Source organism: Sprattus sprattus (assembly GCF_963457725.1).
Source record: "Sprattus sprattus genome assembly, chromosome: 3".
NCBI classification, from domain to species: Eukaryota; Metazoa; Chordata; class Actinopteri; order Clupeiformes; family Clupeidae; genus Sprattus; species Sprattus sprattus.
In genome coordinates this window covers 39,009,122-39,025,814 of record NC_137922.1, presented here as the reverse complement: position 1 = coordinate 39,025,814, position 16,693 = coordinate 39,009,122, and the positions used below count along the sequence as shown (strand labels likewise).

General features: G+C 41.7%; 1 protein-coding gene across 4 annotated transcripts; it reads left to right on the top strand.

Moving 5' to 3' along the window:
• Positions 1–1,905: 1,905 nt before the first annotated feature.
• Positions 1,906–15,414, top strand: eef2k (eukaryotic elongation factor 2 kinase). 4 transcript variants are annotated; one of them, XM_080834246.1, is made up of 19 exons: positions 1,906–2,034; positions 2,914–3,197; positions 5,518–5,618; positions 6,316–6,376; positions 6,502–6,539; positions 7,083–7,254; positions 7,660–7,809; positions 8,058–8,190; positions 8,495–8,622; positions 9,552–9,750; positions 10,107–10,147; positions 10,255–10,332; positions 10,769–10,825; positions 11,051–11,110; positions 13,585–13,719; positions 13,927–14,115; positions 14,287–14,411; positions 14,601–14,779; positions 14,897–15,414. In XM_080834246.1, exons 2-19 carry the CDS (start codon positions 2,952–2,954, stop codon positions 15,004–15,006), a joined length of 2,202 nt encoding a protein of 733 aa, XP_080690372.1. In that variant the 5' UTR covers positions 1,906–2,034; positions 2,914–2,951; the 3' UTR covers positions 15,007–15,414. The 4 variants fall into 4 exon arrangements, with proteins under 4 accessions (XP_080690372.1, XP_080690373.1, XP_080690374.1 ...); XM_080834247.1 differs by lacking the exon at positions 10,769–10,825; XM_080834248.1 differs by lacking the exon at positions 11,051–11,110.
• Positions 15,415–16,693: the final 1,279 nt, after the last annotated feature.

The following is a 16,693-nucleotide window of genomic DNA, read 5'->3' as shown; positions in this document are numbered from 1 at the left end:
AATGGATCATTTGTATGGATTACGATTATTTGAGATTGAGAATTTGTATGGATTTGAGATTATAGAGCATAGTACAGTATTTTGTGGATTCCTTCAGGATTTTAGTTTTGTTTGGTAATGCTAAGGATAATAGCACTCAGACACAGGCTGCCTCTCAACACCTTTCTTAATTTCAACACCTTTATTAATCTCAAGCACCTTTCTTAATCTCAAACACATTTCTTACTCTCAACATCTGTTTTAATCTCAACACCTTTCTTAATCTCAAGCCTTTTCCAAGTTTACATCTCTGACCTTCAACGGTATACTTCACCTCGGGGGCTATTTAAAGCCATTTCGAGCTTAATATTCCTTCTCTTTGTGAAGTGCTCTTTTTAGCTGAATGTGTCCTGCTGTTTCCATGGCAACCACCAGTACTGGAGGATAGGAATGAATAGCTTTTACTTTACATCTCTCTCAATCTATTCAATCAGTGCCAGGCACCAACAACATTGAAAGGAATATTGGATGAAACCAAAACACACAATAATTCTGAAGGAGGTAAGAGGTGTAGTGACAGGATAACTTGAGCAACCTAGGTGCATGCTGTACCCATGAAAAGTACAGAATGTGTGGGAGTGTGTGTGTGTGTGTGGTTGGGGGGGGGGGGTCAGGGGTTAATCCTAAAGATTTCTATGAAAAAAAACTACCATTTGATGAAGGGACAATTGAATAGTTTCCATGCCACAGTCTAATAGAATAAGACGCAAATGTGGACAGTTCATTAAAACGATGGTGGACAACAGACAGCAGAAATTTTCCTTCACATTTGTTCAGAATGGATTTGATGATAATACATTATAAAGTGGACAAACCTGGAGCCTTAAGAAAGGCTTTTTAAATTGATTTTCCAGGCCACTAGAGGGCGTTTGTTTTTATGTTGTTAAAAGAAATTAAATCTATTTTGAAAACTGAACGAACCACTGTTATCGCGCTGATAACTGTTTTTGGTAAGCAGCAGTCGGTTAACCTGCCACCCTTCAAAAAGGAAAAGAATGTGGCAGCGGTGGGATTCGAACCCACGCCATCGAAATGACTGGAGCCTAAATCCAGCGCCTTAGACCACTCGGCCACGCTACCATCCCTAGTCAACGGTAAGGATCCGCCAATTTCACATTGTTTTCACTACTCAATTAACCTGTATTTTTCTCTGAATTCAGTTTCATGTTTTACGGCCACAATTGCATACAAAACTATAACGATAAGAGCAATGTTTCAATCACACGTTCCTTAACTACAAATATAACATCTGCTATTACTATAGTATTAGTATAAGTGTTGTCACTACAGCTAGCTAGCTAGTTTGCGATATCTACCGGTTGTGTGAATAATGCTTACTTCAAGCTTGCAGTTGATGCAGATGATGGAACCATCTGGCAAAGTTCTAACAATTTACAAGACAGACTTTGGCTTCAATCGTCAGTTACCTACGTTCACTAATGCACGTCTAAAGTTGATTAAATGGGTTTCTACCACTTAAAAATGTGCAGTTGTCACACAAATGTAGCTAACGGTAGTTACCCTTAATTGATTTCTTGCCGATATTTCACAAGTGTCGCATTTTTGCAACCGTCTAAGCCAGTTTACATTACTATCTTGGCCATATATCTCGTCAACATCAATTATGTAAAGAAAGCTTGTTCGAATGGTATATGGACTTAGGCATTTAGCTTCTTCAAATATTTAAAGATAGCCATATGGCAAAACCAATCAAAGAGGTTTTGCTGTCATCTAAAGTGTACCAAACCCAAGTAATGGTAGTTCTACATTCTTCTTACGCATTGGAAGTACATCCGCACAGCAGTTTCTGGCTGTGGTGGGTGGATATGCGTAGTACGTGCAGTCTGCACATGCTGTCGTGGAGGACGAGAACAGAACACTCGAGGAGTTCGGGAGGGATATTAAAGCAGCTAGCGCAGGACTGGCACTGCACTTGGTCTCCAGCACCACCAGGGTCGACCGCTGGAGTGACAGCTGCAACCCAACAAACCAGGGGTAACGATATATCTAATCCACGTTAACAGGTTCCAAAATCGAAACGGAACTGTATCGAATCCTCATGCGCAGCATGAATACTTTCTTTTAATTGTACTCAATTGTGTAATGACAAAGGTTTGTGGTGTTTTGCCATTCAACTAATCGTTTTAGTCGTAGTAAAATAAAGCTTTTTAGTGAAGAACTGTGGACACACACCGTCCAATTGCAGGACTGTATGTTCACGGAATGCACGTTTTTTGACTGAATTCCACGAGGCTGTTTGTGGCTGAACAGCCGTACGTCTATTGTCGATGGTCGCTAGCTAGGATTGTATAAGGAGGCTCTTAATCTGTGGGGGGAAAAAACAACTACCAACCATAACCAAGCGTCCCATTGTTCTAATTTATTTTAATCAATAAGTGTTGTGGGGTTTATGGTTCGTAGTCATAACTGATGATTAAAAACCCTTAAAGTTACACTATGCAACAATTTGACACTTTTTGAGGTAAGGTTTTATAGGAACCTAGTTTTGGTATCCTCAAATGTATTTTGATAGCATATGGTGATGTGAAGGACAGATAAACACCTGTGTCTTTCCCACTAGCCAACCAGGATATGCACTATGTAGTTATGTGTTTCCTGGCTGGAACACCTTGCGAAAATGGAAGAAAAGCTTTCACAGCATGACATTGCCAGCTATACTGCCAAAATACACCATTTAGTTAGTTGGCAAGCTCCTATCAGTGTCAACTGGGCGGTCGGTGGTGTTTGTAAGTTTTTTTTTCATGGCTTTTAGGTAGTTAGCGTGCTAGTTTTGGAACAGAACTCTTTACTGCTGCTTTAAGTTTGCATATGGTTGTTGACTTGTGCCCATGCCTGTGTCTGTCTTTACACCAGCTCCATTCCTCTCCCCTGTGCAACACACCTCAGTCAGAATGGCTGAAGAAGAGCTCATGTTTACCATGGAGGAGGTGGGCAGCGTCCAAAAAGGTGGCAGGCAGCAGAGGAGTATTTCTTTCGGTGACGCCAACGCCAGTGAGGATGAAGATGATGATTACTACATCTGCTCCATCTTGGACGACCCCATCAGCCCCACCAAAGACATTTGCAACTATTTGAAGAACCTCGTACACAACAAACAGCTGTCCAGCTCCCTGCCCAAAAATTCTTTTGCCTACAGAGTAAGCTATCATCCATTCATATTTCATATATCTTTCATATCTCTCTTCTCTCTAGACTCTTGTCAGTTTTACTCAATGCAGTTACACAGTAGTATTAGTACAGTACAGTATACTTTTGTGTACATCTTAAACTTTCACAATGGAAAAGAAAGTTCAGAGCAGTTTGGTTGCTCACTGTACTTCCTGCATAAATGTGAAAATGCTTAGTATTGTCTGTGGTGAAACACCATAGCTTCACTGACCACAGAGATTACATCCTCAGCGTTGACGCTGTCAGTTCTGAGGAGGTTTGACTCATCTAAATTCAACATATGCCTTGCATGACTGGCTGTCCGTTTGCTCAAGTTGTGTTGTCTCTTTATTGCTCAAGAGTTGGAGTGATAACCAAGACAGTGCTAGAGGTTTTAATGTTTGTTGGCCAATGATGACTCTCAGAGAAAAAAATCCCTTGAATGCCACTGTTTTGCATAACATATTTAAGCATAGGTGTGTCTATACTCTATAGTGATGGCTATGCAAAGTGTAGCATTCTGAAAGCAAAAAGGCAGGGGAGGGACTCTCCCATATTTGGAGTTGGAACCTTCTGCGCCTGCTATGAAGCACAAGGGGGACCAACACCAACAGCTTTCCCACCATGGTCACTTCTGAGAAGCAGGAAGTGATGTCAGAACTCAGAGATGTCTTAAGCTCAATGTAAACATGTTGAATAACTACCTATCCGGGTGACTCTTTCTTAGGTCACTGAGGGATCCATTTGTCCTATGCTGGTTTTCTTGAGAAAAAAAAAAACTAAACTTTTTTTTATACCTTCCATTATAGACTACAAAGCAATTAGAGCCAGAGAAGAGGGTGGTCAGGTTTGGGTCGTTAACCGAGAAAGGTCGGGTAGGTTCAAAAGTTCACAGTTGTTCTCTTTATGACCCTTGTTCTCTTTATGACCTTTATCTTCTGCTTCAGTGAAACCTCTTTCCTCTTTAGTCTCCCTCCATTAATTCATGATACATATGTCTATCCTGACTTAATTTCCCCTTAGCTTGGTTAGCATGCTCTTACTCTTATTTTTCCTCTTGTAGGAGTTCCTGTAAAACTGTTTTCCACCATAATCTTCCTCATAGTTATTATTTGGGTTAATCTAATCAGACTCTTTAAATGTGTCATAAGATTGGCAATACAACAGTGTTTGTCAATTATCATTTCACTGGTCCATCTTAAAAATATGACATTTTATGTCTCCTTATAAAAAAAATCCTTATAAAAATAAACCCTCCATTGCCTATTCCTCTGTTCTGACTGGTAAAGTTTATTTCAGACCAAGTCAATGTCAATATTTAACTAGACCACAGAAACTGGGTCTAACTGTACTCAGTATTTTTATTGGAAAAGAACCATGGCTGCTCCCCTGTATGTCCAGGGTATATCAGTTTCCCCTGTAATCTTGTGATGGGTGTATTGAATTTCATATAGAAAGGCCATTCTACGAGAGAAGGGGGGGCACCTCCTCCTCGGGGGACAGTGGTGGATGTTCATGTCAACATGCCACTGTCCAGTAGTGACCTTCTCACCAATGAAAAAGTAAATACCTCAGAGTTAAATATACACTGCACCGTACCTCAGGCATATCTGCCATTTCATACGCTGGAAACCAATCTGGCAAACATGCTGTGTATCATTGCTCATTCTCAGAACGATTCATACGAGGGTAACTTAGAGCCAGATGCTCATGTACAGCTTAATATATCATGTTCTTTATGACACAGTTAATGATTCATTTCCTTGTGCAGAAGGGCAGGGTGCATGCCACCCAATCAGGTGAACTTGCAACATCAACATTGCTATGTTAGCCATTAGGCTACGAGTAATACAAATAACACTGTGTGGTAGAACACATCTTGGATTTTTCCAGTTCCCTTTTGTGTCTATTCATCTATTTAATTCCTTTTAGTAGTGTTCATTTTTTCCCTCATTAATTCATTAATTCATTCTTTTGGTGTTGTTTTTGGAGCCCAATATTCTTCTTGCTTTCCCTGCATGCAAACTGCTCTTTCAGCCACTGATCCTGTGTGTCTCCCATCCTCTCATTCGCCTGTGTACGGTTTCTTTCCTTCTTTCAGCCATACACTTGATCTGCATGCCGCTCCCACAGGAATGGGAAGCCGGTCATCAATCAGCAACCAAGGCACAAAGGAGTGCTTGTGTGTGAGTGTGATTGTGTGTGTGTGTGTTTTTGTGTGAATGGATGTGTATGAGAGAAAGAGAGAGAGAGAGTGACTGAGTGTTTGGCCGGACGTCTCATTGTTTTTCCTCCACCCCTCTGGCACAGACTACGTGGAAGAATGCGATCGAGAAAGCTCGGGCCATGCCAGACCCCTGGGCTGAGTTCCACCTGGAAGAGGTGCAGACGGAACCCTGCACCCGATACAGGTCTGTGTCTGACCAGCAACCTGTCCCCAGTCACCCCCCTCTACAGCCTCTGTCCCACTGTTTGGCCCACCATACTTGAACTTCTAATGGGTTTTTTATATCTCCCTACTGATATAATATACATATTCGAGAGGGTTAATCTCAGGCCTCTCTCGACTCTAAACAGGGGCTAATTTTAAATGGCTCGTAACTTCACTCCCCCACATTCCTCTGTCATGGTCTGGGCTCTTTGGAATGGTACTCATGGAACAGAGTGTTCTAAAATAACCACGTGGGGAGCACGCTTGTCGCCCTGTGCGTAAATTGTCGACTTTTAGGGAATGACACTGAAGTGTTGGTAAACATACTCTACTGTAAACAGGAGCAGAGACATACAAACAAACATGAAGGGGGTTGTAGGGTTCTTGTGTGATTATTATTCATAGAAAGCAATGACATAGGAAAACAAACCTTCCACCACTTTTATTCCTTTCATTCAGGCATAATGTAAAGAGATTATTATGGACTTGTCTGGTGTTTTTTTCTCACAATGCTATTACAACTACTGATGGTCCATCCAAGATCGTAAAACAGTATAAAAAAACAGGTTACAAAAAAAGTTGCAGAAGCAGTTGATGGTGTTTTCTAATGGTAACAGTGTTATGTTTGCAGCAGTGTTATGACACTTACAAGTCACATGTTAATTTCTGCTCTCTAGGTACAATGCTGTTACCGGTGAGTGGGCGCAGGACCCAGTGTTCATAAAGATGTCTGGACAGGTAATTTAAACGTACTCATGCATACTGTATCTTCATATTCATACCTACCATATTATTAAACTCACACCTTAAGTGATGCGTGTTTGGCATTGAGAAGATAAAGTTGAATTTGTTTGTTGGTGCAGCCCTTCGGAAGAGGAGCCATGAGGGAGTGTTTCAGAACGTAAGTAATACGTAAAGAACTGCACATGTGTAGATTCGTGGGTGCACATGTCTGTCCATGTTATCTTAAACAGACATTCACTAGTCTGTGAAAAATGATGTGGACTTGTACAGGCCTGGACTTGTGTTGACATTTTTTCAGCCCTCTCTCAGGGTCCTATGGCTGACTTCCAAACCAAGGAATCTAAGAATAGATTGCAATGTACCCTTTTAGTTTGAAGAAGACTGCAATGTACCCTTTTAGTTTGTGCGCCATGGCATGAAAGTTGTGGAGCTTTTTAAAGGTTATTATCCATTGTTTATAAAAGGAATAGCAGTAGGTACCAGTCAAAAATCCCAACAAACTCCTTTTTAGAAATATTTTGTCTTGTTTTCAATACTAGACACCCAGGATGGTTTTGAAGCTGTTTGAGATCTGTCATGATTATGAAATACTTCCACATTATTTTCCACAGAGTTGCACTTTCACCAACTTAAGTGTTATGTCTGCTTATACAAATCATCATGTCTGACCAGACTGTGGTTTCTTTATTTTTTATGGCAGGAAGAAACATTCAAACTTTTCCAATAGCAGCAAGTGGACAGCCGCGTCCAACTACGTGGCAAAGCGTTACATGGAACCAGTGGATCGTGAAGTTTACTTTGAGGACGTGCGGTTACAGATGGAGGCCAAGTTGTGGGGAGAGGAGTACAACCGCCACCGGCCACCTAAACAGGTACAGCTCCACTAGAACTGAAGAAGCATATCTATCCTTTGCTAGCAGAGTTGCCCATTTAAGGAACTGGTCTTTCTTTGTTTGCATGACTTGTAGTTCAGGTATAGTCCCACTATCATTAAATGGAATCTGTAGCGTCATACTTTTCAGAAGAATCATTTAAAAGGTTTTTATAGCCTATATGTATATACTGTATACTTGAGCTAAACATAAATTGTATTTTAGATTATCTATATCTGGCTTTACCGTCTTAGCCTTAGCCTCATTGCCTTGTTTATAGTCCTTGTGTCAAATGTAAATGCATCCTAGTAATTTTCTCATTTTCAGTTACAATGATCACCGGGCTTAACTGCATGGTTGACTTATGTTTATCGGTGTGTGTCTTTGTGTGTGTGTTTCCCACAGGTGGACATCATGCAGATGTGTGCGATTGAGATGACAGAGCGACCTGGTAAACCACTGTTTCATCTGGAACACTACATCGAGGGCAAGTACATCAAGTACAACTCCAACTCGGGCTTCGTGCGAGACGACAACATTCGCCTCACACCTCAGGTGCGTTTTCCGGGCAGGCATTGACTGCCACATACACAGACCAACGACAGAGACCAAAGACGTGTAGCTGAGTTCAATTGAATCAAAGGATTGAAAATCATAGTAGTCCAGAAGCCCTTAGTTTACCTGAAGACGTGATTGTCCACAGAGAACTGCACCCCAGAGAGAAACCTTGTCTTCCCTATACTGGGACTGAGATCTTTTTTAAACTCACAGTTCCCCTCTGTGGCTTCTGCTTCTTTTTAAAGGCATTCAGCCACTTCTCGTTCGAGCGCTCTGCTCACCAGCTGATAGTGGTGGACATCCAAGGCGTCGGTGACCTCTACACCGACCCTCAGATTCACACGTCACTAGGCACTGACTTTGGGGATGGGAACTTGGGTAATGAATATCTTCCTTCCCATAACATTTCAGTTGAATGTAGCCAGTCATTGTTCTTTTTATTGTTTTGCAACTGTAATAACTGCTCTTACGACAATAAATATTGCTAAATACTGTGTGTGTGTGTGTGTGTGTGTGTGTGTGTGTGTGTGTGTGTGTGTGTGTGTGTGTGTGTGTGTGTGTGTGTGTGTGTGTGTGTGTGTGTGTGTGTGTGTGTGTGTGTGTGTGTGTGTGTGTGTGTGTGTGTGTGTGTGTGTGTGTGTGTGTGTGTGTACGCATTTATGTTTGTTTGTGTATTTTATAGGTGTCCGTGGAATGGCCTTATTTTTCCACTCTCATTTATGCAATTCCATTTGCAAAAGTATGAATCTCTCAGCCTTTGACCTGGCCCCCGCAGAGAAGACACAGCTGGACTCCAACCACACAGTGCTGGTGAGTCCTTAATGACATGGGCCCAACCACCAGGCTCTGACTTATAACTCATTAAATCGCAGTTATGACAGAGGAACAGAGGGCCATTGCTGCCCATCGGTTCTGTCTCTGTGGATACAAGGTTTATAAGACCCAACAAATCACGGCAACAGACATAAATGCCTGTGTAGCATAGGTCAGTGTACCATTGAATCATTCTGAATGGGTCACAGTGTTTGTGTTCCTTCAGAACTTCAATAACTTTTGTAAAAAATATATGAACAGTAGCTTTTATCTTTTGGCGGTTCTCATTGCCTATTGTATGAGCATCCAAAGAGTCAGAGTAGTGCAGTGACGTGACTGTCTACAGAGATGCCACTGGGGGCTAGTTGAATCTTTATGTTATAATGAATTAATTCAAGTAAAACATATAGTTATAATTACTGTAGTTATATTGTTGGGTAATGTATTTTCTTGTCATTTCCGGTGAGTATGTAACTAAGATTAGCTATGCAGTTTTGTGTGTGGGTAAAGAAGTCAACATGTATGTTTGTATAACCAGCTAATTTAATGAAGAATATTACGTGAAGTTTGAATCATGAAGTTGGGCAAAAGATGGAGCAAATAGTCCCCAGAGAATTCGACAGAATGAATTAAAAAAAAATCTATTTACAATCTATCTGATATCAGACTTATGCAAATGTCCTGTGAATGCAGGGATAACGATAGGCCCTGTGTTTATATATTTATGTTAATTTAATTTAATGGTTTGAATTTGATAAAATGTGGGTCGCCAATTATAACCATGGGAAAAAGTGGGTCCCAAAGCAAGACAAATTGAGAACCACTGGCCTACGGTGTTGTTCTAGGAAAAGGTGTCCTCTGCAGCATAACCCATCAGATATTAATAGTCTACTACAAATGTCTGTTCCCCGACCCCACCTGAGCAGATGTCAGCACAGACCGTGCTGCGAGGCTGTGAGGAGATCTGTGGCTCCCCCCGCGTCAGGACCAGCTCTTTCAACCGGGCGCCCCCTCTGCTCTCCCGGCTCTCGGAGACCTCATCGGCAGACGACAACATGAGTGACGCAGACTCCATGCCCTGCTCCCCTTTGGGTATTGGCATTGTCGACACCAGGTCACCTCTGGGTAAGGGACTATGGGATGCTTGCCATGTTCCTTTAGTCTCCTCACTGCCACCATGTGGTGGGTGATAGAAAGGCAGGTGGTGGATTCCCTGAGGGATGTTCTCAGTAAAACAACTTTATACTGTATATACGGAAAAGACTGTTCATATACTCATATACAATATGTTACTGTTGTGGGAGTTATCTTGTGAATATCTCTTTTAGTAGTTTTAGTGCAAACAATGTAAAACCCAAAAGGACGTCTCATGACGCTTCACATGATTGTCAAAACCTCTAACTTATGTTGATACTTAATGACTACAATGTCATAAAATGTTTATCATTTACTGACAGTTAAAGCACTCTCTCCCACCCCAGGCTGGTCAATTACAAACGAGGCCAACGAAGCAGAGCAGAAGGTACAGGACCATCATGCATTGCAAGACCACTGTTGAGTCCTGGAAGCAACAGTATATTGTAGCACCAACACCCGTCAATGTCTACAGCGCTTGCTTTGTTTTGATAGGATTCAGAAAATGGAGGAGACAGTGGTTGCCCCAGCGAGAGGCGGAGTGAAGGGGACCCCGCAGACCATGCTGAAAGGGTAAGAACCCGTTTGCTGTTTCAGACTTCACACACTCTATCAAGCACCTTTTCAGCTCTACCCACAGAGCCTACTTCAGGCCTATTTCTTACTATACCTATATCTCCTCAAACAAGCCCCTCATAACCATGAATGTCCCGTAGGGAAGCCGTAAAATTAGAGTAAGCTGAATGTGCCTTACCTGTACATTTTGTTAAAAATTGATAGTCCAAACATTTGATTGCACTATGTGACAATTTTGTACAAACATTCAAGAAAATGCGTTCATATTATAAACAGATAAACTAGTAACTTTAGTTCTTTTTTAGTGTGAACTGCATCAAGGAAATACAGTAGCCTGTAGCTCTTCATTTTGGCATATGATCAATTCAACAGTCTTGTTTCACAAACGCTGGATGTGTATTTAACGTTGGCTTTCATATGCATCACAATGTAGTTTCGCCCCAACTACACCAGGCATTACTCAGAGTCGGATGAGGACAGTGCTCGTCGGGTAAATACTACTTTAAGCCCCCAATCCTCATTAATCACCAATCAGTAACCCAGCTCTGTAGTTGTTATTTCAACCTACATTATACCCTGCCCTACATTTGTGACTTACTTACTACATGTCTGTTGATTGGGTTTCTTCTACCCTCTCTCACTATCTGTATCTGTCTCCTTCTCTAATCCAACCCACTACACTCTAACTGATCATCCCCATCCCTTCTCTCGCCAGAAAATGGTGGTTAATGCCAACAAGCTCTTCCAAGCTGCAGACAGTCCTCAGATACAACCGGTGATTACAGACGGCCTGTTTTTTTAACATCCCTAGAGTTTGGCACTTCATGTGCCATTTCATTTCCGACTCTTGCTGCTGTGGAATGTTTTTAAGCTCTTTGTTAGCCCCAGCATTCACACAGAATGGAATTTTTTGGTGATAGCATTGGAGTCACCAATGCTAGTATAAATACGTAGCCCACTTCTTTCTTCTTTTTCCGTGTTTATTAGATCTTGATTGGTGTTTGTATTTTTAATTAAGCTCTTAAACTGTGATCATTTAGATGGGATTTTTGATGTTTTCTTTTTTGTTTCCTACTGCCTGTTGAAGTACCCGGAAGGAATTGTGGTTGCCTTGCACTTACACACCTATCGTCAAACCTTATCTCATGCATTCTGCCTGCCTGTTGTAACTACATAATGTTTGTCCTCTTTGCATGCATGAAACGTGCACCGCCGTAATGCTAATTGTATAAAGACTAGCCACCATTTTGTCCAACAACAAAACAAATTTCAGATGTTTGCTCTGACTTGGATCTAAAATATGTGGACATATTGTTTTTAAAACACCTGGGCTGCGTTTCTCAAAGCAGTTTCAGTGTATTTTGTTTTTTATATATACTATATGAAAGTTTGAACGGTATGGCTTCACAAAGATGCTTCTTTTTCTATGAGGGTTTCCCAAGGCACTCTTCAGAGGTTTTCTCAGGGAAAGCTTCCTAGGTCCCTTGGCTGGTCATTATATATTTTATACACTGAAACAACTGGTGGTCAGAGAGCTTGGATGCCAAATGGTACACACATGTGAACGAATAATCATTGATTATTGGTTATCATTGATAGTTGATAGTAGTAAAAGATGGCAAGACTGATTAAATGATCATTAAGGCCTTTCTTTTTAGATTAAACTGAGTGGCATACAACAAGCACTTTCAATTGTGTAAGCAAACTAAATCCAATAACTATTGAATATCAATTGTTGATTTTGGAGCCATAAGTGGGATGAGCAGTGGCTTCAGAATAGAGTAAATTTAGAGTGGCTTAGGTCATCCTTAAAAAGTATCTTTTTGAAAGGGTATACCTTAGCTTAGCTTAATTGGCTATGGGAAACACCTCACAAAAATGAAGGAATATCTTAAGGTACAGTACTGTGCAAAAGTTTTAGGCAGGTGTGAAAAAATGCTGTGAACTAAGAATGCTTTGAAAAATGTAAACAATAAATGTTTATTTTTTTATCCATTTACATGGTAAGACTGAGCACAGCAACAAGACACAACGTAGTTATACTGCATCAGCAGGGTCTCTCCCAGACAAAGATTTCAAAGCAGACAGGGGTTTCAAAATGTGCAGTTCCAGCTCTTTTGAAGAAGACGTTGAGGATCGTAGACGCAGTGTTCAGCCAAGGAAACTTAATGCAGCTGATGAAAAACACATCAAGCTTATTTACCTTCGAAAACGGAAGATTTCAAGCAGTGGCATCAGCTCAGAACTGGCAGAAACCAGTGGTACCCAGGTACAGACATTTACTGTCCGGGGAAGTCTGGCCAGAAGTGGTCTTCATGGAAGAGTTGCAGCCAAAAAGCTCTACCCCGACAAGGAAACAAGGCCAAGTGACTGAACTAAGCACGTAAACATAGAAACTAGGTCGCAGAAACATGGCAGAAGGTGCTCTGGACTGATGAGTCAAAATTAGAAATATTTGGCTGTAGAAGAAGGCAGTTTGTTCGCTGGAGGCTGGAGAGAGGTACAATAATGAGTCTGCAGGCAACAGTGAAGCATGGTAGAGGTTCCTTTCCAGTTTGGGGCTGCATTTCTGCAAGTGGAGTTGGAGATTTGGTCAGGATGAATGGTGTCCTCAATGCTGAGAAATACAGGCAGATACTAATCCATCATGCAATACCATCAGGGAGGCGTATGATTGGCACCAAATGTATTCTGCAGCAGGAACATAACCCCAAACATACAGCCAATGTCATTAACAACTATCTTCAGCTTAAAGAAGAACAGAAAGTCCTGCAAGTGATGGTATGACCCCCACAGAGCCCTAATCTCTACATCATCGAGTCTGTCTGGGTTTACATGAAGAGACAGAAGAATTTTAGGAAGCCTACATCCACAGAAGATCTGTGGTTAGTTCTCTAAGATGTTTGGAACAATTTACCAGCCGTGTTCCTTCAAAAACTGCGCAAGTGTATCTGGAAGAATTGATGCTATTTTGAAGGCAAAGGGTGGTCACACCAAATATTGATTTAATTTAGAATTTTCTTCTGTTCCTTCACTGCATTTTGTTAATTTATGAAGAATTGATGAAAATAAACTGTTAACACTTCCATTTTTGAAAGCATTCTTAGTTTACAGCATTTTTTCACACCTGCCTAAAACTTTTGCACAGTACTGTATATCTTACGAATGATGCATCACCAAAAAGCCTCCAGGCAACCTGGCCCTGTTCATTAGTTTCCCCTTGTGAGTTAGTATGTCTGCCTTTCACAGCTCACAGAAGAGAAGTGGAGTTTCTACCACACTTCTCGCTCAAACATCCACAGACCCTCCTGTGTCTCTGTGGAGGTGGAGAGGCTCAACGCTCTTTTACTGGAAAAGAAGATTGGCAAATCCATACTGGGCCAGGTAAACTCACAAATCGTTATTCGAGAACAACATGATTCATGTAGACCTCAAAACCCTGTGCTGTATTTTGAAGCTAGTTTTCTTGTGGCGCCTGTGTTTTAGTACAAGGTTCAGTGAAAACACAGATGCTAAAGCAGAGCTAGCATTGTTTGTTGACCCATGTCTCATTTCAATGTACTCTTTTACCATTGGCCATCACCCTATTAGGTCCATCTTGCGATGGTGGTGTACCATGAGGCCGGTCGATTCTGTGAGAAGAATGGGGCGTGGGACCAGGACTCTGCTGTGTATCACCTGGAGCGGGCTGCCATGTGTGGAGAGCTGCAGGCCATTGTGGCCTTGGGCCAGTGCTACCTCCAGTTGCCCCACAATATTCTATCTGAGATTGAACTGGAGGCACGTATTTTTTTTCCTCGTTTCGAGTTCTTTCACACCAGTGGTAGTTTATCACTACTAAAAATGTTTGCTTTGGGCAATATTTTACTTTGAAGGTGTAGTCTGTAATTTGAATGATTTAAGGGTAGTGTTTTTGCTCTCTGAAGTGTGTTTGTCTTTTGCTCCTCACAGGATAGTGAAGAGAACAAGATTAAGGGATTCCGCTACCTCCTGCAGGCTGCTGAGGCTGGTGACCGACCCAGCATGATTCTGGTTGCCAGGGCTTATGACACGGGTTTCACCCTCTCTTCCGATAGGTGGGAAGATGCATTGAAATACGTTGCTATGATCAAAGAAGTTTGTCTGCTTGAGCTTCTGTTGATTACTTTAACTAACTGAATCATATTTTAACAATTTAGGGAAGTTTACCCCATGTATCTGTTTGCATGTGTGGTATTTTAGGCTGACTAACATGTCTTGGTTGACTCTCCTGTGGGCCTGTGCAGGAAACAGGACTGGGAGGAGGCGGTTCATTGGTATGACAGCGCCCTTAACATGACCGACTATGACGAGGGTGGTGAGTTTGACGGCATGCAGGATGAACCACGTTACCTCCTGCTGGCCAGAGAGGCACAGATGTTTCAGGAAGGGGGCTTCAGCTTGGACTCAGATCCCCAAAGAGCAGGTGAGAACCTAACATGGTAACATGACGCCACAGGGTCTTCTTGAATACATTTTGCTTAACTTATACCTTGTAAGTCTGCATATTGTTTCATGAATGAAAAACTCCTGCCGTGTCCAGGTGACCTCTTCACAGAAGCAGCAGACGCAGCCATGGAGGCGATGAAGGGACGTCTGGCCAATCAGTACTACATGAAGGCTGAAGAGGCGTGGGCATTGATGGAAGAATGAGAAAGCCACCGTTCCCATTATGGGCCTCCAAAAAAAAATGTTTACAAACAGATCGTTCATTGTGTTGCTGCCCTTTGATGACTTTCTGGTGCTTTACAGAACAAAAATCAAGTGTTTCTCTCTCTCTCTCTCTCTGTCTGTCATCTCCAACTTTTTTCAGGAGCCTTTATTCCCCCAAAAATGAATAGTTCTGTTGGGGAAAGTTGTTGAGGATTTTTTCAGGATCAATTGTTTACTTTAACTTTTCCTAATTTTGTATAGTTTGTATGTATACTGTACAGTGCGTTGTTTGTGAAACAAGGGAGATTTTGTTATGGCTGCAGGAATGCTTCTTTGATGTGACAGAAAAGAGAATGCTAGGAATTTGTTGTCTCACTTCCAACATGGAAATAAAGTTAATATTTGTAACCCTAGACTGTTGCGTATATTATTTTGTGGATTTGAACACCAAAACAGCTTATCAAGTCCAAAATTAGAAAAGGGAAAACTCTTCATAACATCACGAAACTCTGCTACAGTGGGGTTCGTGGTAGCATGGTCAATGTGCCATTGCTATCAACTGACAAATGTCCATGATCAGGATGGACAGATGTTTGGGAAAGTATCCTACATTACTACCTTCTGCAGGATAGCGTCAGCGTTGATTGCAATCAACAGTACCTTGACTGTTTCTGTAAGAGTGTAGAGCAGGGGGCTTCAACCTTTTTCAGCCCAAGGACCACTTGGAAGAGAGAGACACTGAGCAGGGACCCCCACCTCCACTGCCCCAAATTTAGGCCTGATATTCATTTATTTCATTTGGGAGTGTCAGTCACATATACACACACACACACACACTTCCCTACACATTTTTATTATTGAATTTTTTTCTCCCTTACAGTTAGCCATCACTCTGTATTCAATTAGGGAGGGGAAAATAATTGAGAAGCTTAAGCATGGATGGAATATCTCATACCTAGTGAGAGGCCTGATCCTGGTGAGTGGCACAGAGCTTGTCTATTCTGGGGCAGATGGAGGTTGAAGCCATCTGACCCCAGAACGATAGAGGAGCCCAGTGTGTTTGAAAACACAATTCTGTGCATTCATGATCACATCACCTGGAGCACATATCACACACGTCATGACGACTTCATGACAAAACTGACTGGGAACTTTACAAAGAGATTCCAGTATTTCAGCCCCCATGAGCTACTGCTGTTTGCTCTCGACGCGTTACACCTATCTATTACACCTGACCGGAGCTGTGTGCAAAAGCTAAAGAGGAATGTTGTGTTGATGAGAGCATGTTTCAGATGGAAGTGATTGATTTGCAGTCATCCTTTGCTTTGAAACACCACTTGCAGTCTGCGGGTGCGGAAGACCTTTGGTCTTGCCATGTTAATAAGAATCAGCTCCCCACAGTTAGGAAAGTGGCCTTGCAAATTCTAACAATGTTTGGGTCTACTTACACTTGCAAGTCTAGCCAATTCATGCATGCAAATATTGCTTGATGTTTGTCAGGATATTGATTGATCTGTTTTACAAATATAAATGTGACAGAAGTCTGGCGTGTATACATGTATAGCCTGAGGGAAGATTTGTAGTCCAGGATACTGTTCCTAGTTTCATTTACAAAAGAAAAAAAAAGACGAAACAAAAGTGACATCTGAATAGTAGTAATTGTGTATCGCCCATCTACTGATTCTGT